The sequence below is a fragment of the Lycium barbarum genome, chromosome 2 (genome assembly GCF_019175385.1).
Source record: "Lycium barbarum isolate Lr01 chromosome 2, ASM1917538v2, whole genome shotgun sequence".
In the NCBI taxonomy this organism is placed as follows: Eukaryota; Viridiplantae; Streptophyta; class Magnoliopsida; order Solanales; family Solanaceae; genus Lycium; species Lycium barbarum.
The window spans coordinates 144,421,871-144,448,773 of NC_083338.1; the positions used below are offsets into that span (position 1 = coordinate 144,421,871).

General features: G+C 34.8%; 4 protein-coding genes across 4 annotated transcripts; 2 read left to right on the forward strand and 2 right to left on the reverse strand.

Annotated features, from left to right (window-relative positions):
* Positions 1-4,619: 4,619 nt before the first annotated feature.
* Positions 4,620-10,049, forward strand: LOC132627797 (uncharacterized). Its single transcript, XM_060343373.1, has 5 exons — positions 4,620-5,027; positions 5,241-5,355; positions 5,464-6,060; positions 6,438-6,621; positions 9,656-10,049. The coding sequence occupies exons 1-5, from the start codon at positions 4,951-4,953 to the stop codon at positions 9,679-9,681; spliced, it is 999 nt and encodes a 332-aa protein (XP_060199356.1). The 5' UTR covers positions 4,620-4,950; the 3' UTR covers positions 9,682-10,049.
* Positions 10,050-10,347: 298 nt separating this feature from the next.
* On the reverse strand, positions 10,348-15,532 carry LOC132627798 (cytochrome b5). Its single transcript, XM_060343374.1, has 6 exons — positions 15,375-15,532; positions 15,212-15,256; positions 12,552-12,584; positions 12,310-12,462; positions 11,411-11,466; positions 10,348-10,839 (listed from the first exon to the last, which is right to left on the reverse strand). Exons 1-6 carry the CDS (start codon positions 15,412-15,414, stop codon positions 10,483-10,485), a joined length of 684 nt encoding a protein of 227 aa, XP_060199357.1. The 5' UTR covers positions 15,415-15,532; the 3' UTR covers positions 10,348-10,482.
* A 392-nt stretch (positions 15,533-15,924) lies between these two features.
* LOC132627795 (uncharacterized) lies at positions 15,925-19,363 on the forward strand. The gene is made up of 4 exons (XM_060343372.1): positions 15,925-16,214; positions 16,402-16,496; positions 17,251-17,525; positions 18,131-19,363. The coding sequence occupies exons 1-4, from the start codon at positions 16,185-16,187 to the stop codon at positions 18,865-18,867; spliced, it is 1,137 nt and encodes a 378-aa protein (XP_060199355.1). The 5' UTR covers positions 15,925-16,184; the 3' UTR covers positions 18,868-19,363.
* A 2,415-nt stretch (positions 19,364-21,778) lies between these two features.
* Positions 21,779-24,987, reverse strand: LOC132627799 (uncharacterized). The gene is made up of 4 exons (XM_060343375.1): positions 23,835-24,987; positions 23,534-23,667; positions 22,636-23,308; positions 21,779-22,207 (listed from the first exon to the last, which is right to left on the reverse strand). Exons 1-4 carry the CDS (start codon positions 24,850-24,852, stop codon positions 22,113-22,115), a joined length of 1,920 nt encoding a protein of 639 aa, XP_060199358.1. The 5' UTR covers positions 24,853-24,987; the 3' UTR covers positions 21,779-22,112.
* Between the last annotated feature and the right edge of the window lie 1,916 nt (positions 24,988-26,903).

Here is a 26,903-nt window from a genome sequence, read left to right on the forward strand (position 1 = left end):
CTAAACCAGTATAAAACTCGTGATAGAAGGATAATTTTTCTTTCACCGAAAGGAATCAGTAAAAATAATTTGGGACCGAATATCAATGCTTAAGATGACACTCTTTTTTTATTTTTATTTTTTGATAAACTGAACTTTATTTATTTATAATATAATAACTAACTTCGTACATACGAGTGGTAACACTGAGATTAGACAAGGATGCTAGATTATTACAAACAGTAGAGGAGATTTTTACTACATTGTCCATTCCTGTCATCTAATATAGTAGACATCCCCCGAGAGGGTGGGGAATCCAAAACAACTAGGCGATCACTGGGTGAGTAGGTGCTTTCTTCCTTTGGCAAAATATGTGTAACCTTATCCGCAAGGGTGGCTCAGTAGTTAAGCATGGGGCTTCCATAATAGAGGTCTCAGGTTCTAAACTCCCCGTCTACCAAAAAAAGCAGGGGATTTGCTTTCTGGGTCGAGCTCGTCGCACGGGGCCTGTCTAGTGCAGGTTATCTCTTCTGTGTGGTTTGCGAGCTATTGCACAAAAGCGAGGTTTACCCTGTGCGCACTCGAAGAATAGCGACTACGGGTTTTCTTGTCATAAAAAAAAAATTAGGTGTAACCTTGTTTCTTTCTCTGAAATTACGGACTCCCCATTTTCTTCAACCAACACCTGCACTCAAAGATCAAAGTTAGCATGTAGTGGTACTTCTTTTTCCATGCTACGGATTACCTTTTAACTACAACTTGAAAGTTGTTAAAATTTGAAAAGAGCGTGCATATGCTCAAAGAAGGAATATTTATTTAATAGTAATTTGTGTAGAATCTTAATTAACAAAAACTTTTTCCGACATCAATATCTAATGAATTATAGTATCATAATAACACCTTACTTTACTTTTTATGTATTTAATTTCAACGTGTTCTCTACTTAATTTAGTATGTGCTTTTATAGTATTTTAGATTTTAGATCTCAAACGTCTAATAAGAAAAATCTTATCTTAATTTAAAATATAAAATTCGACTTTATTTTTATCGTATTTATCATGATAATTGATTAAAACACTAATTTTGAACTCCAATGTTAATTATACCCATTAAAGAGCCACTTGATTTTAATCCTTTAAGGATTACACACCTCTTTCCTTTGCAAGAGTCAATTCAACCAAAGTTGACAAGGGAAGGTTGAACAAAGCTAGGTGAGACAATGGTCCAGATAAGATTAGAAAAAGAAAATCCAATAGCTTGATTGACACATTCAGATAAATTGGAGGACCCCATAAATCTTTTAACCAAAGCTATTCTAATCTTGTTTGTTTGCTTTAGATGTCCTCTACTCCTAACTTTCACAAGGGGAAAGAAGTGTCTATTTATTGGTTTTTGGAACACTAATAAAAGCAAGCGTCTTCCTTTGCAATTTGAAGAAAATGGTTTTAGGATGACTTGATGATGTCAATTTGACAAGATTGCAAGCATCTTCCCTTTGCAACATAGTGTGAAAAGGGTCAACAGCAGTTTTGGTCCTTCACTTGTTAGGAAATTTTGATTTTGATGTTCATAATATTTGATTTAGTATATTTAATTTTTAGTATATAATCTCATTATCCTCAACTATTAAGTAACATTACAATTTTTACATTATACATGGGCTTTCGAGTAGTCTAACAATTGATAATTTGATGAACTTGTGAAAATTCACAAGCCTCACTTCAATTAATTGAAGGTTAACATGCTTAGTAAAGCTATTATAAGTACTTAATTAAAATTTACTAATGATTAAGGGACCAACATTGTTATGTGTAGTAGGATAAGCAGAATTTTTACCAAATGTTAAATTAAAAAGTTTTTTTTTTTTTTTTGTATCAAATGTCAATTTTCTTGGCCATGTGAACCCAACAAGCAGTGGCGGAGCCAAGATTTCCTCTGATGGGGTTCAAAATATAAAAAAGTAAATATACGAAGAAGTCTAAGGGGGTTCAACATTTACTATATATACATAAAAATAGTTTTAACCTTATAAAAATAATATTTTTTTTCCGCCAAGGGTGATCGAATGAACACCCTCGGCATAGTGTGGCTCCGCCACTGCCAACAAGCCATTTTCATTTTTCTCAGCAGATGATAGAGAAATATGTTCAATAAGAATTTTGAGTTTCGCTTCCTTCTCTAAGCTCCAACCATGTGGCCTGAGGGCCCCGGATGACTTATTGACAGGTAGCCATAACTGACTCATAATAAGATAAGAACAATCAAAACTATTGTTTGGGACTGGGACAGCAAGAAATGGCAAAGTTGTTTAAAGCCGATTAACCGAAGATGAATAATCAATTTAGTTGGTGGTATGAATTGGCTCATAATAGGAACTACCTGGTAAAGTGAGGCTAGTCATTAATTTTATCACTATCAATTAATAATATCTAGATAAAAATTTATTTGTCATTATTTTATAAGTGACCTTATTATAGTATAAAAAAAATTATAACATCAATACATAGAATTTAAATTATATATATATATATATATATATATATATATATATATATATATATATATGAATCTAGCTTATAAACATTCATTTGTGTAACAAATATGTTTTTTTAGAGACGGAATTAGAATTTTGAGTTAATGAATTTTAGTATAGAAAAAATAACTTATTGGCTTCTAAATAAATTATTTATATACATTAGGTGCATTTTTATTAACACAAACACGCGATCTTGGTTAAAGTTACTATGTTGTGACAAATTCCTAGGTGGAATGGTAGCTTCACTCCATTTTATTGTATATTAACATGTTATAATGTGTGCATACATTATTTAATTAATAGAGGCGAATTTAGAATATTTAGAACAAGGGTACAACGCTAAAGAAAGAAGAAGAAAAATGTATTTAGTGAAAATGGATGCTTCTTTGGATAAATAACTCAATATTCAACTAAATACACCGTTCAATCCTTTTGGAGCTTGAGTACCAGCAGATAATATTAACGCAATTCTAGGAAATATATACACATCCAATTTAGTAACAATTTAACTTTAAAATATCCATTTTACCTTTAATAAAATGATTTACAGCCACACAAATATTTATGACTCATTTTAGACCATAAGTTTCAAAAGTCTTTATTTCTTTCTTAAATTCTATGGTCAAATCAAGCACAATCATTATATTGGAACAGAGCAGGGGCGGAGCCAAAAAGGGCCTAGGGAATTCGGAACCTCCTTCGGCGGATATTTATACTGTTTATACATGGTTAATTTTTTTTATGTATATATAGTAGATGTTGAACCCTTTTTGACTTTTTCATGTATTTACTACTTCGCCACTGGAACAGAGGGGGAGGGAGTATTGTCAATTCTATTTTCACGGATGATTACCTAGAGTTATTTTATAGGTGTGCCAATAGTCAGTATTTACTACCTTCGTCCCAAAAAGATTGTATACTTTTGACTTGACACAAAATTTAAGAAATAAAAGAAGACTTTTGAAATGTGTAGTCCAAAATAAGTCTTAGATATTTGTGTGGCTGTAAATCATCTCATAAAGTTAAATTTTTTTTAAATATAGAAAAGTGATAATATTTTTGAGATAGACTAAAAAGGAAAGGAGGATAATCTTTTTGGGACATAAGCAGTAGATTTTAGTATAACTATATATAGTATAGAGATTTTCCACTTGTAGCATTGTTGTCCTAAGATGACAGGCTTGTTAATGGATTTCATTTCATAGTCTGATCATCACTAAGTAGGCATCCACAAGGTGCCAGTGGAACATTCTTCAAGCAAGTCAAGCCAACTCGGACCTCATTGATTGCACAATTTTTTTCTCCAAACGGCGCTGTCCCTCTCCACATATATGATCTGTCCCAACATTATGTAACGCATTTCTTTTTTTTTAAGTCTGTGAATGTCATTTTTTTATACATTTAAAAATAATTTAATTTAAAATTTTCTTTGTAAGAGCTACACAAATGATGCTCTGAACACTGGATACACTTATAGAGTCCGCGACTTAAATAGCATAAAAAAAAAAAATTGAACCAAATTAGTACAAAAAAAAAAAAAAAACATAAGTAGTATTCACGTACGAAATTCGTGCGTGAAAGGACCAAACTGCAAAAACACAGTTTTGGCCTTTCACGCACGAATTTTGTGCGTGAATGGGGTCACCAAAAAAAAAAGTGAACATTAGTAATCACGCACTAATTTTGTGCGTTAATGTTGGAGCTTTTTTTTTTTTTTTTTTTTTTTTTTTTTGCGTTACCTTTCTAATCACGTTTTTTTTTCATACTTTAGGCAAAGATTAGTCATGTTTTAAAATCCCAAAATATCAATATTTTATATAAAACTTAATATTTTTTTTTGCGTACAATAATGTCGGCTCATTACATGAAGTCCACCTAAACGTTTGGATCGTGTTTTAGGGGTTCTAAAGTGCCCCAAAGCAAGTTTTGAAACTTGTAATATTTATAAGGTTTTGATTTAAGTGTTTTATTATATTTGAATGTACAAATTTAAATATTTAATTTAATAATAATTCATCCAATACGAAAGATCTATACTAATTAAAAAATAATTCATTCCATTTAATTACAATACAATTGATTATATAACACCCCCCTCCTCTCTCTCCTGGAAACTATCCCTAGCCCTCTTTCAGGGCGTGCGCCACAAACAGCTTTAAATAATCATCTGTCTGTTTTTGACGCTTACTTTTTACCTATATCTCCTCACCCAACAGTTTCTTTTTTGTTTTGTTGGTAAAGTACCTTCTAACCAACATATGTATCATAAATAATAAGAAAAAAAGAAAGGATTTATTGAATCTGGGTTTGATCCAACCGTGTCCAAATCGAAAATACACTTGGATTCATTCATTATTCAATGATTTATTAACCTGGAAAAATCATTTTAGGGTATTTTTGTGCCTTTTAGCGGGAAGTTCCTATAGTTGGAAGATATGGCATCGCATTTTGATAGGTGGGAGAAAGATCCGTTCTTTTCAGCTGCAGAAGAGGTTCAAGAATCTGCTGACAGGTAACCCTGTTTTTTGCTTTTCATTTCCCCTTTTTTTCTAATCTGTTTGGTGGGTTTGGATTGATTTTGTTAGAATTAACATTTAAGTTGGATTTTCTTGTTTATCTATGGATTGTTTGATGATTAATGATGTAAAGATTGAAGCTTTATTAGTTTTAGTATGTGGGGTTTTGCCTTTCTTCATTGACATAGTTTTTTGCTTTCATTTTCAAGAATGGAATCAACTTATAGGACATGGATTCATGCGTTGAAGGATACTTCTGGTAGTTGGAATTGTGATGCCCTTCGAAGGGACCTTAGAACTACCATTGGCACTGCTAAATGGCAGGTAGGAAATCCAACAACCCCCTAAAAGAAATAAAGCCAAGAAATGATTTTTATTATGTGTATAAAGGGTGAGAGTTGGGTTAATTTGTTGGATGGCATTGTAATGCAGTTGGAGGAATTTGACCGGGCAGTTAGATCGAGCTACAATAGTAACTCTGCTGATGATGCAAGAGATAGACATCACGAATTTGTTATTGCAATCGACAGTCAGATTAAGAAAGTTGAGAACTCTCTTAATGAATCAGCTGTTTCACAAGGCAAACCACCACTTCCGTGGGTGCGTTTGGACGAGGGAGAAGTCAATGAACTTGCTGCGTTTCTCTCGGGGCCATCCACCTCTTCTGCAGGCATAACCCACGCAAAAGTAGATGGAGTAGAGCTGCAAAATCAATCAGTTCTAGAGTGTTCCGAGAATCCTACTCATTCGGAGGATGGTGTTAGAGGTGAGGCGAAGGACGAGAAGTTTCTGGGCCATCGGAGAACAGCAAGTGCTAGTGCTGACATTGGTGCATGGCAGATTGCAGTTGGCAATGATGTTTCCATCAAAGAACCCGCATCACCTCCTCGCAGAATACCTAGTTACCAGGGTTTGTTGAATGCCATGGAATCTGTTAAGGAGTTAAAATGGTCCAAGAATGGTTACAGGAAGTTGAAATTCAACCAAGAAGCTGACAATACATTGCCTCGCACTCAGCCACCAACAAGGGTGATGCATTGTTCTTAGAGTATCCAAATTTGTAGTACATTATATATGATTACGGTGTCAAAATTCTCACTTTTTGAGTTATTGATATCAATTAGTTCAAAATTTGAAAAAGGGAACCCAAACAAGTAAAACTACAAAATAACCCTGTTTATAATATGAGAATATATAATCAAAAAAATATTCCATAAAAGATCAGGGATTAGAATTTTAAAGTTTTAACTTAAAGCACCAAACTATGTAAAACCAGTTGGACTAGTATAAAACTATATAAATCCGTTGCCACTAGTGTAGTATTTATCAATGACCCAGAAATGGTCGTATATTTTCCATTTAATTAAATGATGTTAATGTGATGAGATCTAGTGCTTTTATTGCAGAGCATAAACACATGCTATGAGAGGAATAAGAGTTGCCTTGATGGTTGTGACGATTGTTATGATAAGCAACTCTATGGTTGGTATGGTGCCGTTCAGCGCCAGCTGCAAAGGTCTCAGTATTACATGCAATATCGTCGACCTGTTCGGATAGTTTTCTCAGTGTTTCTTCTCATTTTCCTAATTGGTGAGTTAGCTGTCTTGTTTTATCTATATAACGTTTTGTTGATTCTTTCACCCAGAAATGGATTTTGAAAGAACTAAGAAAAAAAAATCCTTGATTTCTTCTGGATTGAGAAAAATATCGATAGATATTGTTGAGTTTTCTGTGCCATTAATGTTTCAATTAGACCATTTTCCTTATTTTCAGCCTGCTTGCACTGATGATTCTTTTAATTTACCTATCTTCTATTTTCCAGTAGAGAAATAGAACTGTTAATTATAAAATAGTTTCAAGTGGGATCTCCCTGGGTACGGTTAGTTGTTAAAATAAAAGGTTCATTCCACTCAAGTGTAATTTGGAGAGAAAGTTGTTTGCAGCAAGTTCTAGCAAGAGATTAGTGGATCACAGCCAGTTCTCATGTGTGCTGGTTTCCTCCACCCAGCAGCCTCTTCCCAAACAGGGAACAGTCTTCGTTGTAGTGATGATATTTGTTCATCTAATCTATAATCAACCAGATTTTTTTTTCCTGATAATCATTGACGTAATAGCTCGAGCAGAAACTCGAGTATTCTTTTTTGGTTTGTTCATTTATTCTGACTTGCTTTTTTTCTCTTTTTGGCTGAAGTCTTAAAGTAGTGAATAAGTTCATGACATATGTCATCCAACAATAGCTTGTTTTTGAAATTTATTTTTATCGGAGGTACTGTTTGTTTAGAATAGTGTCCCTCTCCAAAAAGTTTATGCATGGATTGGAGTGAAGGGTGTCAGAGGTGTGGAAGAGCTCAATCTGCACTCACACTTGTCTTCTACTAAAAAACGTTTACCCTGTGCCTGAAGTGCTACCAGCTCGTGCTGGGTGGGGATGGGGGAGTGGGTCCATGCCGTACACAGCTTTCCCGTGTATTTCTCTGAAGAAGTTGTTCCACGCGTTGAAACCATGACTTGTAGGTTACTAAAGGAGCAACTTTATCGTTGAGCAAAGGCTCTCCCTCCTGATTTGTCTCCCACTTGAAAGGGAGAAACTTCTCAAAGAGTATAATGTCTTTTTTATTTTTTTGATAAATTAAAGTTTCTTCTCAAAGAGTAAATGTCATTCTCTTTTTAGCCAGATTTGCAGAATCAGGAAGTATACTTATTGTCTGTTTTGGTTATGGTGTAGGGGTCCCTCTTCTTTTTCTTTTTCTTTTTTTTTTTTTTTGGTGAAAACTTTCACAGGTTCCACGCCTTTCCTTTTCTTTGTGTCGCAGTATGACTAATGATAATCGGAATGAACTTGATCTACATCTTGTCCATGTACAATGTTTATAGAATGAGGCAGCAATTATAATACGGGGAGGTTTCTGAGAGAGTTTCAAGAATAAAGGAAGGAAGATACAAGTTGGACATAGGTATTCTTTTGTAGAAATTTGGCACTTGCACCAAGTAAGAGAGCTAGGGATCTAGTCAAAAGATAATTACTTCCTCTGTCCCCAAATAAGTGTCGCTTTAGCTCTTTTCACGCCCATTAAGAAAATGATAAATACAAGGTATAACTTAGTAAGTTACCCCTATTTATTAGATGCTTCTTGAGAATTGAACACTATTAAGAAGAACTCGTTCTTTAATATAAGGGTATAGTTGGAAACAATTACTAATTTTTGTCTTGAATTCCTAAAGCGACTGCTATGTTGGGACAAATTCTTTTTGCTAAAACAACACTTATTTTGGGACAGAGGGAGTACCTTTTAGTTCCCTGTAACTTTATTGGATTGCAGCTTTTTTGTTATCTAAGCTCCTGTTTTTATTCTGCTACAAGCCCTGAATAGATATTCTGCGATGGAGGGATCTACTGAAACAAATAACCTTTTCCTCCTTACGTCAACTCCTTCCAACCAAAAGAAAGAAAAAGAAGCAAAGACATGCTTTGTAAATATGCATTCGTTATTTCCTTCATGGAATAGCAGCCACAGACACCAATACAATCATTGGCTTCACAAGTTGACTGCCATATCTGTGATGAGATGCAATTGTCTGTTAGTAGATGCCACTAAATCTACTAATACTTAGTTTGAGTCTGCTTCGTGCCTTCTCTCCTTCTCCGAACAGGACCACAAAGAATCATTAATATTGATGCCAAGTAAACAGGAGTTTTCATTTCCAATTACCTCAAACATCAGCCTCTTCTCACCACTATCTTTTGTACTTATACATGTTTGCAACACATTGCCATTAAACTATAATGTATGGTTTTTCTTGATTGCTTCTCTCGGCTAGTCTCTCCCCCATTGTTCCAATGAAATAATATTGGAATGATTTCACTGTAATCATTTTGCACTCCTTTGGTGACCTAGGTAATGGTTTGAATCACAGAGACTTAATAATGGACAGACTTTAACCCTCCCTACACTACAGAAAGAGCTTACCTTCTAGTTGGCCTTGGTTCTCCATTCTATCTTCTCAGCACATTTGTTGGTTAAAAGAAAAGGAAGTAGCTCTTTATATGGTACATCTGCTGGTGGGAGGTAGCAGGTACCGGGTGGAATAGTCGAGGTGCGAGCAAGCTGGCCCGGACACCATAGTTATAAAAGAAAAGAAAAAGAAAAGAAATAGAAGTATCCCTTTATGGTCTTGTTGAAGCAACTGATCCCAAAATTGCCATTTCTTTCTTTACTAGTAAATGAGTAAATCAGTATAACCCAACACATCTTAACGTTTCTTGTGCACTCTTTCGATGAAATCGTCAAAAGTTCACAGCGTAAATGACAATTTATGGAACCTTAATTTGCTTGTAAAATCAGTCATTTATTCATAGATGGACCTCCTTGTTGACAGGATAGGCAGTAACTATGTTAGTTTGATTTCTTCTCGCAACTACTATTGGCTTTAAGGTAAGATTGTACAATTATAAAGCGGAAAGAGCAAAAATCCTGTAGTGCCAGTGTGCATTCATTTTACAATATTTGGCCTTGTATAGTGTATACTTGTACTGGTGATATGTTATATTGAAACTGTGTCTCAGCAGATACATATCTGAGTTTCATTTGTTAGTTGGGCGCCTGATTTTTTTTTTTTGCTGCAGTTTTAGTGGCAGTCCGTACAATCTGAGTGATGAACTTTGTTCCTGTAATTGATAAAGCTTGAAGCGTTGAAACTGTCAGAGAACGGCCTAGTGCAATCAGTTTTGGTATTATACTTTATAGAGGAAGGGTGTAAATTACACGTAATTTTGTTCAGGATATGCGAAGGTGGTGCGCAATTACCTCAACATACTTTGTAGCAACACCTTAACCTCTTTCCTGGCTCTGGCTCTTCAGTTAGGGTGCCATTAGTGGAGACCAATTTCTGTTGTATTATGATATTCTGTTGTATACAGAAATGAAAGAGATATTAGGTCTATTTGACTTGCTACATCATGTATATTGTATTGTCCATTAATTCTGTATGTTTCTAAGATGTGCTCTACTTTTCCTTTTTGCCCCCTTTTTTGGGTTTACTTTTCCTACCATTCTTTTGTTTTGCCAATTGTGCATATTGCTCATGTCCAAGCAAATTAAACACATCGATGTACTTACTTATTGTTTCTATAGTGTTGTGTGTTCAATTTGTTACCATTGAACTTATATCGAAAGTCAGCTGTCTCATTTTTTTTTTTTTTAATTATGAAGCTCTGGAAATGAAAATTATGGGGTACTTTCAACTCGATGAACAAGAATAACACTAAGTGACTCCAGCTTTCTTGGATGACCAAAATAAATAAATAATAAGAATACATTTTCCAGAATCACCTCTATTAACAACCCAGAACTGAAATCAACAATGTATGGTTTTTTCCCTTTTTGAAGATTGACATAAAAAAAAGTTATATATTGATAAAAATCATATGATAACCCCCTTTGTTCTGTGAGTTCAAAGGTTGAGAGCTCCAGTGAGATAGCGGTAATAGAGAAAGAAGGCAGCAAACAAGAATGGCACAAAATACTCAACAAAAATCAGATACTTGGGCTTGGGATCCTCTTTGATCACAAAAGCTTCCATTTCTTTGGCCTTTATTGGTTCTTTGAAGGAGTCATCAGTATCTAAATTATCATCACCTGGGATTCTGTAGCCTTGAAGATATCCAATCTGGTATTCCAAGAGCAAGTTTTTGGCAGCTTTACTGTGCCCAATATCTTCAAACTCTTTAGTTGCATCCTTTCCAGATAATTCAATCAACACTTCTTCTCCTCCAGGATGTTCTTCCAGAAACTTCGTTACGTCTAATACCTGAAGAAAACATAGCATATGTATTCACATAAACCCTGAATTAATAATCTCATGCATGTATAAATATAGGGGTAGGGAAAATGGCGAATCCAAGATTCAGAGTCAGTGATTATGCTCTTTATACGTCTGCCAATATTTTTCCTAACACACGTGTATAGTTCGAGCTACACAATGAATTTTGTCAAACCTGCTGTGTCTAGTCTATATATGCTACTAGTAAGGTTCCGGGAAGTGTGGGCGGATGTGGGGAGGTGAGGGCAATGAAGGCTATAAGATAGGGTTGGAGGCCTTATTTCTGGAACATCCAAAAAAGCCATCATTTCAAGAAGCCCCCATTTATACCCCTGCTCCCTTCTATTCCTGATGGATCAATTGAACAACTTTACAAATAAAATAGAATTCAGAACCGCTATAGAAGCGAACGACTTGATCATGAACTATAGTCTTTTTTTGTTCTATATGTTCGAGCTACATGCAGTGAGTTCTGTCGAACATGTTGCATCTAATCTATATTTGCTACTAGTAAGGGTACGGGAAGTGGGGGGAAGGGGGAATGGATTGGTAATATTACTCTGTCATTGATGATGATCCAACAATCTTGCTTTGAGTTGTGTGGTGCAACTTGAGAAAGGGTAAATGTTTTTTCTTTGTCCATTTTTTTTTGTGGGGTATGGAATAGAGAGTTTTAGTATTTATAGTGACAATGGGATCTATTAGTCTGCAAGAAAAAGAGGGTGAAGAATGGTAGGTAGGTTTCTTCCCATGTGATTGTTATCTACCATTTTGTTCCATATTACATGTATCTACCTGATCTTCAACAGTCACCTTTCTTCCACAACTGGAGATGAGTTGTTTGGAGTAATAAACTTCCTTCTCTTGATTTTCGGTAAGAGTAATAAGGTAGAATATTTTGTTAGTACTTCCCTTTAGCCTAAAATAGGAGAAAAAAAGGTAGCACAAAATGACATTATTGATTAAGGGTGTGTTAGTGTGGAATGTTTTCTTATTTTCTCATGTTTGCTTGATCAAAATGTGTTGGAGAGAACATTTTCTCTAGAAAAACACGTTCCTTAAAATAGAAAAACTTCCGCCGCACCTCACCCTTGGACCAGCGCCGCTTCCCCCATCCCTCATCTCCATCCATTAAAGTTATATGCATTGATAGTGTAAAGAATGATAGCGACTTATTTGCTTTATCAAATTAGGCGTACCATTACGCTCTTTTTCATCTGTTCCCTCTTGTTTCCAATTTAGGCAAAAACACCAAATACAGATATTCCTCCAAGCATCAAAAGCAAACGAATTTTACACACCAAAGAAAAAGAGTGTTGTCAAGAGGTACAACATATATTTCCAAGTGATATCTGAAATTAAAGTGATGGTACAACTTTGACAAATTTAGAATTGGGGGACAGTCGATGCATCAAAAGAAAATGTGTAACAATATTTACTAAGAAGCATGAGCTTTTCGAGTGCCTTTGGCTACTTCTTTTGATTCTCTTTCTTCACTACTCTCTTTATTGAAATCTTTGCCTTCAAATGTAACTCTAGAGTTCCTGTACTGGCTACCAAAAGCAGTGCCAAATCCCCATCCGAGGCCTACTCCAATTCCACACCCGCCACCTATAGATAATAGTAATTGTGAACATAACATCAAATATTTGGACACGAGATATAATTTCACGAAAACATGGTTTTAATTTAGTTTTTACCTACACCAAGACCCAAGAAATTCAAAGGCATGCCTGGAAAAAACAAGAATATGCATTAGGTTAGATGATGCTATTAGAGAAGAGTACTTTGCAAAAAGAAAAGAGGACAGATAACAAAAGCGAACTAACAAATAAACAAAAACAGTAAGATTTAAAAAAATAAGTGAATGAAGCGCAGGGCATATCCTTTTCTTTTTCTCTTGGGGGAAAGAGAGGGGAAGGGAGCTCGGATGTTTGGACAGAAATATGTCTAAACTCTTACAGAGACGTTACGAGTTTCCTAACCTACTCTGAAACATGATGATGATAATTAATTTTATATAATAAAGATACTATTATATGATACTTTTAACATTTTCCATGTCAACAATCAGACAAAGGAGACAGGGACAATAAAACAGAGAAATGTGAATAAAGAGATGTTAAAGGATGATTTTCATCAGACAAAGATCCTTGTGAAGACCTAATATGCCTAGCAGTGTTTTAAAAGCAAAAAACCGACAAGGTCTATAGGGCTTGAAGCTTTGAAGCAAAAAGCGAGAGGTGAAACACATGCTTCTTTGAAGTGAAGCGCAAATTTTATGGAAAACTTTAAAAAAGGCCAAACGCACCTGAATTTAGTACTATAATAACCAAATTGCAATTGACAAAACTCATTTCAGCATCCAAGATACAATAATGCCAATATTGCCAACTCCTGAAGTTGAGTGTCAAAGAACATCCCCTTTTCTTTTGGATCATTTTGAGTGTCATTGTTTGAAAGTACACTTCTTAGTTTCACTCATGAAACGGTAACCCCTCACTTCACATCGTTTCATCGCTTTAAGAAATGAAGTGATGGCTTTTAATAATACTGATGAGTGAGCCTAGAGACGTATAGAACATTCAAACATTTCCTACATTTTTTGGGAAGTCATGAACAGCCAACATAGGAATAAGAATCCAGAATGGTGCCAATATGGCATAACAAAAGTTGCCCCTCCAAATCGCTTCAGATCATGGTGACTAACAGTCTCCCATACTCTAGAATGGCACCAACACCTATACTTTGGTATCTCCAGCAAGCCATCCATCCCAAATCTACTATTCACATGGAGCTAAGTAACAGACAAGGAACATCTTGGCCGACCAACTATTACAGACTCCAATCTCTATATAATCCTGATGCTACATTTGTCCATGCACTTAAGCTCTAGAGAAAGCAAGGAGCGTGCCGATCATCTATAGCAAGGGATACTGGAGATCACATGTCTAGATGCATTTGTTCCTTGCCTTAATATCAGCTTAACTGAAAGTGTAGCAGTTTCTAAGTTGGCATAATTCACAAAAAACATGCTTCAAAAAGTCTTCTCAGGTCAATTTATTCCTTAGCTATCCCTGCCTTCAACAGGCAAATCTGTAAAGTTTCTAACTTCCTCCATGCACATTTATAGCCACCAACTGTCACGGTAAGTAAAAAGCTGAGGAAGACAATTTCAGCATGCATCTATTGGGTTTCATTGAAAGAAATGAATCAGATACGCATTAAGTGCAAACCCAACTGCTCTACATTAAAATAGGTCGTCGAGCTTGTTAGCTCTATGGCGTAGCCTGGAAAACTTATATGAGGTAAATAGGATGATAGTCTTTATTAGCTCAATACTTATAGGTTTTTGTCTAGATGGAATATACATTTTTCTAACTACAAGCCCTATCTTAGTGCTGACTGTTCTTATAAATAATGAAATCTTTACTTGCTAAAAAACACAGCAACAACAATTTAACTGTATTTCCAGCAACAATGACCACATTCTACATTAGAAAGTAGTGTTCTTTAGATTTTTTTGAATATATGTTCATGGTCTTCTAAAATCTGGACCTAAGTTGCTCAGACTCTCCAAATATGTTGCCGCACCCGTGTCGGATCCTCCAAAAATACACTATTTTTTGGAGGATCCGACACGCACCCCTCGATAGTTTTGAAGAGTCCGAGTAACATAGATCTGGACTACATGTATTTTCTTATTTTTTGGATAAGGATCTGGACTCTACATGTATGAAACCAAATGCCTCAGTGCTGTAAAAACTAGAGAAATTGTGCACTTGGATGCATGACAAACTAACCACATCTTTTCATGCATAGTCCTTCAACCTACATTCATAATCTACCAAGATGGTACTAAACAATATGGAAAGTACTGTGCTTTCTGCAATAGCATATGTTCATGGCTGACGAGTCTTGTAATCCATGTTACCCCAATTCACAGACATGTAATCAAGGACTCAATAAAGATGAAAACTTTTCTTTTGAACAAGTAAATTAGAGATTGACTAGACGACATAAACACTTGAAACATCAAGGTCCTTTCAGTGTCTCACTACTATGTATAAGAAATCACTAAAGCAAATTGAGAACAAGAATTCCCAAACAATAACATTAATATCAGTAAGTCTATCAGTAGTCACTACACAATATAATCTGCTCAACCCCACTAAGCTCCTAATATACAACACATATTTTCTCCTGTTTCAAAGCTGGACCCTTTGGTAGCAATTAGTAAACTTTTTTAATGCAAAAACACTGAAACCATAAGCAAGAAATTGGAAGCACTCGCAAATTGAGAAATAAAAGAAATTTTGAGAACCCAAAAATGGAAAGTTCAAAAAAGAAAGAAGCAAACCTCCAAAACCCCATCCTACCCCAAATCCACAACCAATGCCAGCACCTAAACAAAATATCCAATTTCAATTTTTTTGCATCAGTACATGAAAACAAGCCGAAAAAAAGAAGAGAACAAAAAGAAGCTTTTTATTCAAAAGACAAGAATGAAAATTTATGCATACCAAAACCGACACCGGTTCCATTGAAGTTGTTCAGTACCATTGCTTCCAGTTGAACAAATTACCAATCAATAGAACAAAGATTTACAAACTGGGAGCAGTGTCACTTGGAGCAATATTCTTTACTTTTTGGTTTTCTAATCCTAACAATTTTGTGACTTTTTAGATATTAGTATAAAGTTTAGATTAGTGTATCAATATTTGGAATTAGAGAGAAAATAACAAAAATAATCCCTTAAGTTTAGATAGGGGTTTCAAAGTGGTCCACTAAATATTTTCATGGTAGTTTTGCTCCTCTGAATTTGCTAGAAGTGAATACTTATGGATGTCCACTAAATATTTAACAAACTCTAGTTATTGATTATTATGGGATTGTGAAAAAGTATTTAACCAAAAACTTTAGTAAAGTTAGTTAAATTTCAAAAAGTGCAACACTAAAAAAGCATAAGACATTAGAAATAGATCAAGAAAACGTAGATTACACCTCAAAAAAATTACACTAAGCTCTAAAATAGATCAAGAACAGAGATAACTGCAGAAATTGCTCATCCCAAGGTAAGTTCATGTTAAATACTGATTTTTTCATAGCTTCCCTTGAATCTAACAATCAAATTTTGTCAAATATTTAATAAAATCAAAAGTGCTCATTTTGGTCAAACTTAAAGGATCAAAACTGCTTAAAGTATATGTAAGGGACCACATTGAACTTACTCGAAACACAAGGGACCATTTTTTCCATTTTCTCCTTAAAATTTCGACGCCTCAAATTGAGCTTTAGTAGCAGCAGTCAAGAACATCAGCAGGCAACGATTCATGGCTTTCCTCTTCCACAAATTCCAAGAGGTCCCTTTAAACTCTTTATGTGTACACTTTGTTCTACATTCTTTTCTTTTCTTCATTTTTGCTCTCTAGTTCTTGATCAGTAAGCATATTGAGGTCATTCATAATGTGGGGTTGCATTTTCTTGTTGAATTGACACAGTTAATTATCTAAAGTTGATTTCTTTTTGTTATGGGACACAAATTTTCAGGCGGTGAAAATTCTTGCTAAAAGCCCCACTTTCGCTAGAGAATCGAGGATTCTTCAGTTCGAAGCTGATACAAATCTTCTATTCCTTTACACTAGGTAACATTCATTTATTTATTGCAAGTGAAATCTAATGGATTAGCAGCTTTATATTTGTATAAGGGCTTTATTCCACTTTTTTTTAGTTTCCTTCATAAGAATAGTTTAAGTATAACACCGTTTGCACTTGGTTTTTCGTCAGTGGTCTTTATCAAAGGGGGAAAAAAGAAAGAACTTGGATATTAGTGGATTTCTGTTTGCTTTCAGTTATTTTTGAGAATTAGGTATTTACTTAGGTAAATAGTCTTTATTCCACGTTTTTCTTTTGGCTCAATGCATCGATAGCCCCTCAAACTTGCTAGCAAATTTCATTTAGACACTCGAACTATGGCTTGTTCAATAGATTTTCCAAATTCTGAAACGAAAGTGTCTAATAGGAACAATTTAGCTTGTGTGTTCAGGTGCTCAATTGGAACAAGGTGTAGTTCTAGTATCTAATGAAATTTTCTGGCAAGTTTGAGAGGCTATTGATGTATTAAGCCTTTCCGTTTTGCTTCTTCTTTAGAAGCCTACTGCTTCAACATGAACTGCAGTAGTATTGAGAGAGGGAGGGAGGGGAAGAGAGAGAGATTCTTTGTTCTCTTCCCCTCTTTGATTATTGGTTTGACATTGTTGTTGGAATAGCAGAAGTAACAAATATTTTCTTTCATGCCTTGAAAATCGCAGTTATGATTTGGTGATGAAATTAAATGTGTCTTTTTTGCATAGTTGCACCACTGTAGTTTCATGTTACCATGACAAACTTTACTTTCAGTTACAACCGTTTAGGAAGGAATGCTGAAGAAGCTGAAGCAGAGGAGATTATTGATATGGCTAACAAAGCCTCCTTAGCCGATCAACAAAAGCAGGTCCATGAGAATGTGCATTCTCAGGTTTCAAGCTTTTGCAGATATATGGATGACATATTACTCCTGGATCAAAAAGTCAATGACAATCTGGCCACATCGCCTACAGCAACAAATTCTTCTCCTGGTAGTAGTGGGCTTGGTCTTGCTGCTGGTGGGAATTCTCCATTACAAAACCAAACAGGTAAGAACCAGCTGCATCTTAAGCTCAATTTTCCGCGTATTTCTTAGTTGTTGTGTTGAGAAAACTCTGGCATTTTAACTTGCATCCTACTTCAATGTGCATGTTGGCAACCATTTGATGTCCTGCTTCTATTCTATGGTGACATTGCTTTACCTTGCTGCATGTTGTCGTTAAAATTCTTTGGCTATATATTTCCAGGATATATGTAGTATTGTTAATGCCACTACTTTATCCGCTTCATTAATACATTAAACACCATTAGCCCTCAAGCAATGTTGATAATATTTTCATTATCGGGTGGGTATTATCCGATCAAATGAAAAAAATTCGTTACTAAGGTAGACGATGAAATATGTTACTCCTGCCTCTTATGTTGGGTAAGCACTGAGTCACTTAAGGTTTTTGGTGTAGAATATTACTGGATACATGTAAAAGTTGATCGAGTTTCTAATTTTTAAACTCTTGCAACATAGGAAAATAAAATAGGATCACAAATCATGAGGCTCTCTGGTAGCTTTGCATAAATTATATTTCATCTGTTCTTTGCAGTGGCTTCATAGCTGCATCACCCTGGATTTTGATTACTGATAAAAATTTCAGCACAGCTGTACCTGAAACCAAGGCATTGCAGCGCAGAGAGGTTTCACAGAGGTTAAAGGATCTTATGGGCTACACGCTCGAGGTCAAACCATCTAAAATTCCCCATGAAGATGCTGGGAAGGGTTTATTCTTACAGGGTGAAGCCAATATTGGTTCTGTCATAGCATTCTATCCTGGAGTTGTCTACTCTCCAGCATATTACCGGTATATTCCTGGGTACCCTAGAGTGGATGCCCAAAATTCACATTTGATCACACGGTATGATGGGACTGTGATCAATGCCCAGCCCTGGGGTGCTGGTGGTGAATCCCGTGAAATATGGGAACCTAAGCACACTATGCAAGCTGATGAAAAAGGTTCTGATGTGATGAACCGTGAATTGCTGGAAAGGAGAAACCCTCTAGCCTTTGCTCATTTTGCCAACCACCCAGCTAAAGGCATGGTCCCCAATGTAATGATCTGTCCTTATGATTTTCCCCTTCTTGAGAAGGACATGAGACCCTATATACCTAATGTTTCATTTGGACACGGTGAAGAAATAGAGATGAAGAGATTTGGCAGCTTTATGATCAAATCGTGGAAGTCCAGCAACAATGAATCAAATGTTGTCCCTTTTCTGAAGACACTTGTTCTTGTGGCTACTAGAGCAATTTGTGATGAAGAGGTTCTGCTGAACTACAGACTGAGCAATTTAGAGCATATACCATCGTGGTATACTCCAGTAGATGAAGGAGATCATTGAAGGAGGTGGAGCTAAGATCATTATGATGATGGATGCATGTATAAGTTGTTGAACAACCATATAAACAAGCAGGTTCATATTACTATGGGTCGTCGTTCAACGTCAGGATAGAGTGAAGGCGTTAATTTTGGTGCTGTTATCTGGTTCCTCTTTCAGTTCTCCGTGTTTTAGAAAGCCTAGGTCTTAACAGTTGTGGCTGACCAATTAGGAGTTGCATGAAAAGAAAATGATGTGCTGAGTTCTAGGAATAGTTTAACTTTGCACAGATGACACATGATTAAGTTTTCCGTGATTTACATAATAAAGGAGGAAAAAGAAACCGTCTTGGTTGAAAGGATAATTGTGACTGTTTAAAGTGAAAAACCTGCTTTCTTTGTGCTTGATTATGCAGTTACTCTTTTGTGATTGATTATTCGATTGAGAGTCAGGAATTGTACTTAAAGATAAGGTATGTTGTTTACTTGTGATAATAGATTTATTTTGCGCTCTTGCTTGATATTGGCTGGTCAGGAGTAATTACACTTCTTTCTTTCTGTCACCATCTCCTCATCCCTCCCCCTTTTTGGGGAGCAACCTTTTCTGCCGTTCTCTTCCTCAGACGCAATCAGTGCCGGTTCATTGGAGATGTGTAGCAGACAAGATTACATAAGACTACATGATACAGGCATATAAGAAACTACTATAGAAAAGGACAATCACCAAGGTTGGTATCTTTAAGATAGAAAAACATGGAAGCATATTACTGGATTCGACTGGATTTAATGATAATGTAATTGCAAGGTAAAGTTCTGATAATTCTTGGCTGGTGCAAATGAAGTTGGTCATCTCAGAAGAATCGACAAAGCAACCCAGAGAGTCCAGTCATGAGCTTGGATGACATGGGACCTTACTCTCTACCTAAATCTGTACCAAAGTTTATCATTCTCCAAAAATCAATGGAAGCACCAGTCTCCCCCCCCCCCCCCCCCCCCTCTTCTAACCCACCCAACCACGCGACCAAAAGAAAAGGGGAAGCTAGATTTTTTTGGATCTTTATTCAGGAATACCAGGTGTTAGCCTTATCAGGACAATAAGATACCATAATGGACCGCAATCTGCTCCAACTTCCAAGTTAATATATATATGTAGCTTGTCTACCTGTCTGGAGCAAGATCCTAGAATGGAAATGAGCAAAGAATGGACAATATCAATATCAAAATGGAGGTGGGCTTTGGTCTACTGATAAGAGTATAATGCTTTTTTTTTGCCTTTACGCACATATTGGGACCATCTTGATATTTAAGTTGAGAAGGGGTGACGCATTGTTCATCAAGTTTTGAATTGTGAGTCATTTGACTATTTCTCGATTATTAAAAAAAAAAAGTGGAAGCAAATGAGTTGGCTACTAATACACAAAGTACTCAATTGTGCCCAAACTTCTAACAATTTCGAGGAATTGCAGACTGCTGCTAGAGGACTAGTTAAGCCAGGTCAAATTCAGTACCTATTCTTTAAAGTTAAAATTAATGGCCAAGAGAAAGAATTTTTTAGAAGAAGGTTCATATTAGGATTAAGGGTTTTTAGTATGGGATAAGGTTTTTAAGGCTAATTTGCGTAATTTCAAGTTTTCAACGTGAAGCGCTTGTCCACGTGAAACTTATTGCATCTCTATCGCGAATAGTTACGTTAATAAACGTACATTAAAAATGTAACTAGGAGGAACACAAAAGTCAGATATTGCATCCATAATGATACCTTTAGTTTCTTGGTGAAAAGCTGCTTAACTTAACGTGGAGATAATAAAGTCCATGGTCACAGAGAGAGTGAAAAAGTGGGTGACATTACCTTATGATAGTATATTCACTTTGGAAAGCTAAACTTGAAATTTACATACACATATATATAAGTTATAGATATATGTGGGTCCAGAAGTCGTTAAATTTCCATGAAGTTCAAGAACTTAAGTACCAAAGCAAGGTAGGTTTAAAGTTTGATAGTGAAATCATTAGAGCTTTTTTATTTGTTCTCATGCACTCGGACAAAAATGAAAAGAAATAAAGAGAATGGTTAGTTTGATTACTTGATAGTGATATATATAAACTTCCAGAAGTCGTTAAATTTCCATGAAGTTCAAGAACTTAAGTACCAAAGCAAGGTAGGTTTAATGTTTGATAGTGAAATCATTAGAGCTTTTTTTAATAGTTCTCATGCACTCGGACAAAAATGAAAAGAAATAAAGAGAATGGTGAGTTTGATTACTTGATAGTGATAACTGATACCAGTGATAAAGTCGTCTTCTTTATGTGAATCTGCATGTATAAGTTTCTATCCACCAATTCTCATGCCTCACACTGGCCGTAACTCTTTAAAGTTTATTCAACTAAGTTTAACTTCTATATACAATAATGTAAAAGAATAATCGTTATAGTATTTTGTCGCTTAAAATATACCTGCAAGTTAATATTTATAATGGGTGAGATTAGTAATCCAAAAAGTAAGAGAAAGTTAAAATATAATAGTGATTGTGTAAAAATTCGTTACATTACTATCAGTCGAGAGCAGAACTAGAGGGGCAGGAAGGGTTTCATCTGAACTTTCTTCACTCGAAAATTACCTTGTATATACAAAGTCAATTTTGTTTTATAAATATTCAGATCCCCTCAGTGAAAACTTTGCCTCCGCCGCTGGTCAGTGTATAGATAGAATAACATAATTAAATACTTTTAGACTAGATGCTCCTAAATGGCAGAAGGTTGAAAATCAGCTAATTAGTCGATCAAGTCAGGAAGACACACTATTTACTAATGTAAAGCACGTGCTAAAATCCAAGATCATCGAGATAGTGGATTAATGTTTGGACTGCTGCAAAAAAAGTTAGTCATAATGTTGCATTTGCATTCATTTTGATTAGCTGAAATTCCTTAATTATTTCAAGTAGTACTAAATAAATACAATGTGGATATGTGGTCCTTCCCACTCATTTCCTGATGTCAAGATCATCAGAATGGCCAAAACAGAAAATAAATAGTTTCTAGTACATAGCTGAATTTTTTTAGCTGATATATATTCCAATTCGTGTCCACTGAGCAGTCTCTCAAGTAGCTATATGAAATATTAAAAAAAAAAAAAACGAAAGGAGTAGATTTCTTAAATGATCAGATTCGAATATATTAGTAATTTTATATTGAAGGTGGGCAAAATTTTTGATCATCTGATGGTCAAATTAATTAAATTAAACTAGGTACAATAATTCAGGGGAAGTTTCACTACACTGACTGAGCGAATACAGCTTTCTTACTTTTCCTGTTAATTATTTCACCCTTTTCAATTAGCTGAGGTTCTTCTGATATACTGGACAGTCCTGAAAAATGGAAAAATATATAGATAAGGGGTTCACATGCATATAAAAAATAATGTCACATACAGTACATGATAAATTTGAAAAGCTGCAAAAAAATGTCACATTTATAGAACACATTTATTTTGGACTTTAACTAGCTTCAAAATATCTAATTTGGACTAGTAAACTAGTTTATGATGGTACAAAATTTAACTTAGATGGAACTGACATATAAAGAAGTTTTACATTACACACTTAATGTACTTTTACTTTATTTTCTAGCTAGGGTTATAAAATTAGGCATATCCTAGACAGTTAGATGATGTTGCAGGTCACCTTAAATTGATAGTGTATATAAGAAATTAAAATTATACATTGTCAGTGCATATAATTGTTAAACTCTGTGATATTCATGTGACTATCCACAACACAAAATCGTGAAAAATTACCTTCCATGAAACCCTTCTTTTGCAATAGAATTCTTCTAGCTCTGTCATTTATCTGCTCCTTGTGGCTAATTTCATGAGGTTCATGATCATGTGGTTGATTTGGTTTTTCAACAAAATCCTTCAATTGAGCATTTTTAAACAACCAAGTTGACTCCATTTGCTTGTTGATCATTCTAACAGCATAATAAGGGATCCTCATATTTTTCTTCATTGATGAAGAATCCATTTTAAAGCAACAACTAACAAACATAATACAATCCATCAAGCTCTCTTTAGCCAATCCTTTCATATCATATGCTTGTGATCTTCTCCATAGGCTTTTGGCATGAGAATTAGTTGGAGATGAAAGTGAAAGAGCTTTAGTTGTATCACTAATAGCATCATTAGCCTCTCCTAATAACAACTTGCATTGTGCTCTATTGCTATAAAGCACAATTCTTTCTTTTCTAAATCTCAAAGGGCATAAATCCAAAGCCTCACTATATTTCATCATTGCTTCTTCAATTTTTCCTAACCAAAAACCATTGTTCCCTTGTTGCTTCACCAAACTCACCATTACCCTTTTCTCTTCAACTTTCTCATCACTCATATTTTGCTCCCTTTTCTTCTTATCTACTTTCAAACCCCACAGTTCTTCAAGCACTCGTTGGACACCAATATTCTTGATTTTCACCTGTTAAAACATAATATAATTAATAAGTAATTAATTGTGTTCTCTCTAGCAATTTAAATTTTTAGATGATATAATAATTCAACGTGATATCAAAGCGAACAAAAGGCTTTAGTCATCAGAACCCAAAAATAAAAAATATTTTCACGTGTTTCGCTCGTAAATAAAATCAGATTCATGCATAAGAGGACGCATTGAGAAATAATATGATTAAGTAATTATCATTACCTTTCTTTGTTTGAAATCTGCAAGAAGAGTTCTTGTGATTGTATTACCAACATTTGATCTGCCTCCAAGGGTCCTAAGTTCAACCAGATCAACAAGACACATGGAAGCCACTTCAAGAACTTTGTACCTTGTACCTGGTTGAGATATGATATATCGAAATAATCAAAACTCATGTTCTCTAACAACTTAAGCTGTTAAATAAGGTGGTGGGGGAGAAGGGACATAAAATAAGTAAATAATTAGTAGTAAATGACTAACGGTTAAAGCTTTTCGATGAGATGATCACATAATTTAACAGTACCTGAATCGGCGAGAAGCAAAAGTAGGCAATCTATTCCCATATATTGCCAGTCATCTGAAGATCTTGAAAGATTACAAAGATTCTTGATTACATCCTTTGATTCTGCTATACATCTTCTTCCATCTTTGTTATAACACAAAACTCGAATTAATCCAACCCCTCCTGGTGAAGTATCATTGGCCAATCCACCCCACATTTCACTTAAGTCCTTCAAGAAACTTTGCTCACAAATGAGATTTAAGCACCTCTCCTTAATTGCAAAGCAATTCAAAAGATGCAAACTCCAACATTGAAGTTGACTAGCCCATTCCTCAGCTTTCCTATTTTCCGTTTCTATCCCTCCAACTCCTCTAGTCAACAAATCACAATGATATTTCAACCTCATATTTAAATCCTTCACACCAACAAACTCTTTGTACACAACTTCAAGACATCTAGAAGCTAATTTCATGGCTAATTTCACAATTTCTTCTTCATAAATTGCTACATCTTTGAAAGTCTTTTCATAGCTTGCTAAATGACCAATTGCTCTAATAGCTACCCTTTGTTCAACCCAAGTCATATTTCCTCGCAAAAGATCCAATAATGGGATTAAAACACCACAATCCAATGCTTTAATAGCAAACTCAACACTGTTCATTGTATAGGAACCAATTATATGAGCTGCATAATAGGGAATATAAATGTTTTGATTTTTGTGAAGCCAAGATTTGTGATTGATACCTTTGTTGATTAGGCTTACCATGCATTCAAAAATGCCTAATGATGGTAGCTCTTTGTCATTGGGTTGTGACATTGCCATGGTCCAAAGGCCACTTAACACTAGAACAAGTTCCTGATCTTCATCAATCAAAGGCATTTTTTTTAAGTAGTTCTTGATTCCATTGCTTCTGATTGATGAGTTTGGTTCCTTCATTATGCAAAAGAAACATCCAAAAGGGTTGTTACTGCAACATTTTTCATCCACACTAGACATGGTGGTAATTGGAACTTTTTCTTTTTTCTTGAGAGAATTCATGGAAGAAGCAAGAATAGAACTTTCAGTAGTACTCTAGGGTTTTCTAGTGCGTTTCTATCGTTGAGGGTTTTACGTGTAGAAATTTGCAAGTTAATTAGTACAAAGGAGATAATTGGGAGGTTAGTAGGAAATTGGTCTAAGTTGTGGTCTTTTGGAAGTGGAAACATACATGAAAAGATTTTGTATTTATCTGGTAACTTAGTACTATACACTAGAGTTTAAAAGATTTTTTCACCATCAGATCACATGAAACATAGAATGTGAAATGAGTAACCTGAAAATTAAGACAATGTTTCTGCTACAACTGATTAAAATACAATGATGGTGTAATTATTTTTACATATCAAAGCACCCAAAAGTGTGATTTAGTGGTCAATGAAGTAGGTAGAGAACCATGAGGTATCTGCTACAAATCCTAGAGGAGATATCAATATTGTGTGATTTCAGTCGAATTGTGCACAAGCGGCATCACATATATCAAAAAGAAATTCTTTACATATCGGTGCATATAATAAGTTAAATCCACCAATAATTACTTAATACTTTATCATATAAACTTATTTGCATTTATTTTATAAATGATCTGTTATGTAAATATTTTACGATTTCACCGTTAAAAAATACTTCATTTCAATTGATAATGTTGGTTTCTCATATATATATATAAATATATATATTACTATTATAAATAAGAGCAAAATTATATATAAGAGCAAATGTGAGGACTTTTGTAGTCCTCACAATAATTTTCAAATTTTTTTAAAACTTTTTAATTAATTACTTTTAGGTCCTAATCTTATTTATTTAAGTCAATTTTTTTGTTTTTTGTTTTTAAGGTCTACTTTTCAAAAGCTATCGAACCTGGAGACTTTTGTAGTCCTCACATAATTTTCCAATTTTTTTAAAACTTTTTAATTAATTACTTTTACGTCTTAATCTTATTTATTTAAGTCAATTTTTTTGTTTTTTGTTTTTAAGGTCTACTTTTGAAAAGCTATCGAACCTCCTACCTCATTTTTCATGTTCTTTGGTTTTTTGGTTGGTGCTCAATATCCTCATTTGAGCCCAATTAATCCAGATAATTCGCACTGTATCGTGCCTATTCGGGGGGAGCGCTTCCTCCAAAGATTTTTTCCATATCCATGTTCGAACCCCTAATCCCTAATTAAGAGAGGAGCAGCTCCATCCGCTGCACAAGTTAAATTGTGTATTTGTCTTAAAAATCTATTAACTATGTATAAATTATTTATTTAGAACTAAATAACTTCGGAAAATTAGGATACATAAGTTATAAATGTCAAATTCTGGCTCCACATGTGATTTGAAGTAAATAATTTCATCAAAATGGAAGTTAAAATATTAAAGGAGTGGAATGAAAAATTTGCTTTCATATAACTATCCACTTGTGGGACTACAATGGGTATATGGTTGTTGTTGTTGTTGTTGTACACTTGTACTAACACAAATTATATTTCTTTAGTTAAAATATCTACTTTTATATCTTGAGTTTGGGCCCGGGCCGAACCCCTAATTCCTAATTAAGAGAGGAGCAGCTCCATCCGCTGCACAAGTTAAATTATGTATTTGTCTTAAAAGTTCATTAACTATGTATAGATTATTTATTTAGAACTAAATAACTTTAGAAAATTAGGATACATAAGTTATAAATGTCAAATTCTGGCTCCACATTTGATTTGAAGTAAATAATTTCATCAAAATGGAAGTTAAAATATTAAAGGAGTGGAATCAAAATTTTGCTTTCATATAACTACCCACTTGTGGGACTACAATGGGTATATGGTTGTTGTTGTTGTTGTACACTTGTACTAACACAAATTATATTTCTTTAGTTAAAATATTTACTTTTATATCTTAAGTTTGGGTCCGGGCTTAGCACGGGCCTCACATAACTAGTATAATATTATATATCAATATTCGTTACTGTATAAGCATTCATGTGTAGTACGGAATTATTATTGAACTCGCAATTAATTTGTGAACAAAAGTCTTTTTTTCATTTGACGAAGTGCATCGTGCTGCCGTTAGCAAAG

Bases quoted from the DNA above. Each gene is read 5' to 3' on its own strand.
- LOC132627797 (XM_060343373.1), top strand. From the start codon at position 4,951: ATGGCATCGCATTTTGATAGGTGGGAGAAAGATCCGTTCTTTTCAGCT. The intron at 5,028-5,240 runs GTAACCCTGTTT...TTCATTTTCAAG, and splicing joins GTTCAAGAATCTGCTGACAG to AATGGAATCAACTTATAGGA. The intron at 6,061-6,437 runs GTGATGCATTGT...CTTTTATTGCAG, and splicing joins GCACTCAGCCACCAACAAGG to AGCATAAACACATGCTATGA.
- LOC132627798 (XM_060343374.1), bottom strand. From the start codon at position 15,414: ATGGTACTGAACAACTTCAATGGAACCGGTGTCGGTTTTG. The intron at 11,467-12,309 runs GAAAAGCTCATG...CATTTACCCTTT, and splicing joins AGAAGTAGCCAAAGGCACTC to CTCAAGTTGCACCACACAAC. The intron at 10,840-11,410 runs GTAATATTACCA...TGTTTTCTTCAG, and splicing joins GGATCATCATCAATGACAGA to GTATTAGACGTAACGAAGTT.
- LOC132627795 (XM_060343372.1), top strand. From the start codon at position 16,185: ATGGCTTTCCTCTTCCACAAATTCCAAGAG. The intron at 16,215-16,401 runs GTCCCTTTAAAC...ACAAATTTTCAG, and splicing joins TCTTCCACAAATTCCAAGAG to GCGGTGAAAATTCTTGCTAA. The intron at 16,497-17,250 runs GTAACATTCATT...CTTTACTTTCAG, and splicing joins CTTCTATTCCTTTACACTAG to TTACAACCGTTTAGGAAGGA.
- LOC132627799 (XM_060343375.1), bottom strand. From the start codon at position 24,852: ATGAATTCTCTCAAGAAAAAAGAAAAAGTTCCAATTACCACCATGTCT. The intron at 23,668-23,834 runs GTACTGTTAAAT...TATCTCAACCAG, and splicing joins TTTGCTTCTCGCCGATTCAG to GTACAAGGTACAAAGTTCTT. The intron at 23,309-23,533 runs GTAATGATAATT...ATGTTTTAACAG, and splicing joins CAGATTTCAAACAAAGAAAG to GTGAAAATCAAGAATATTGG.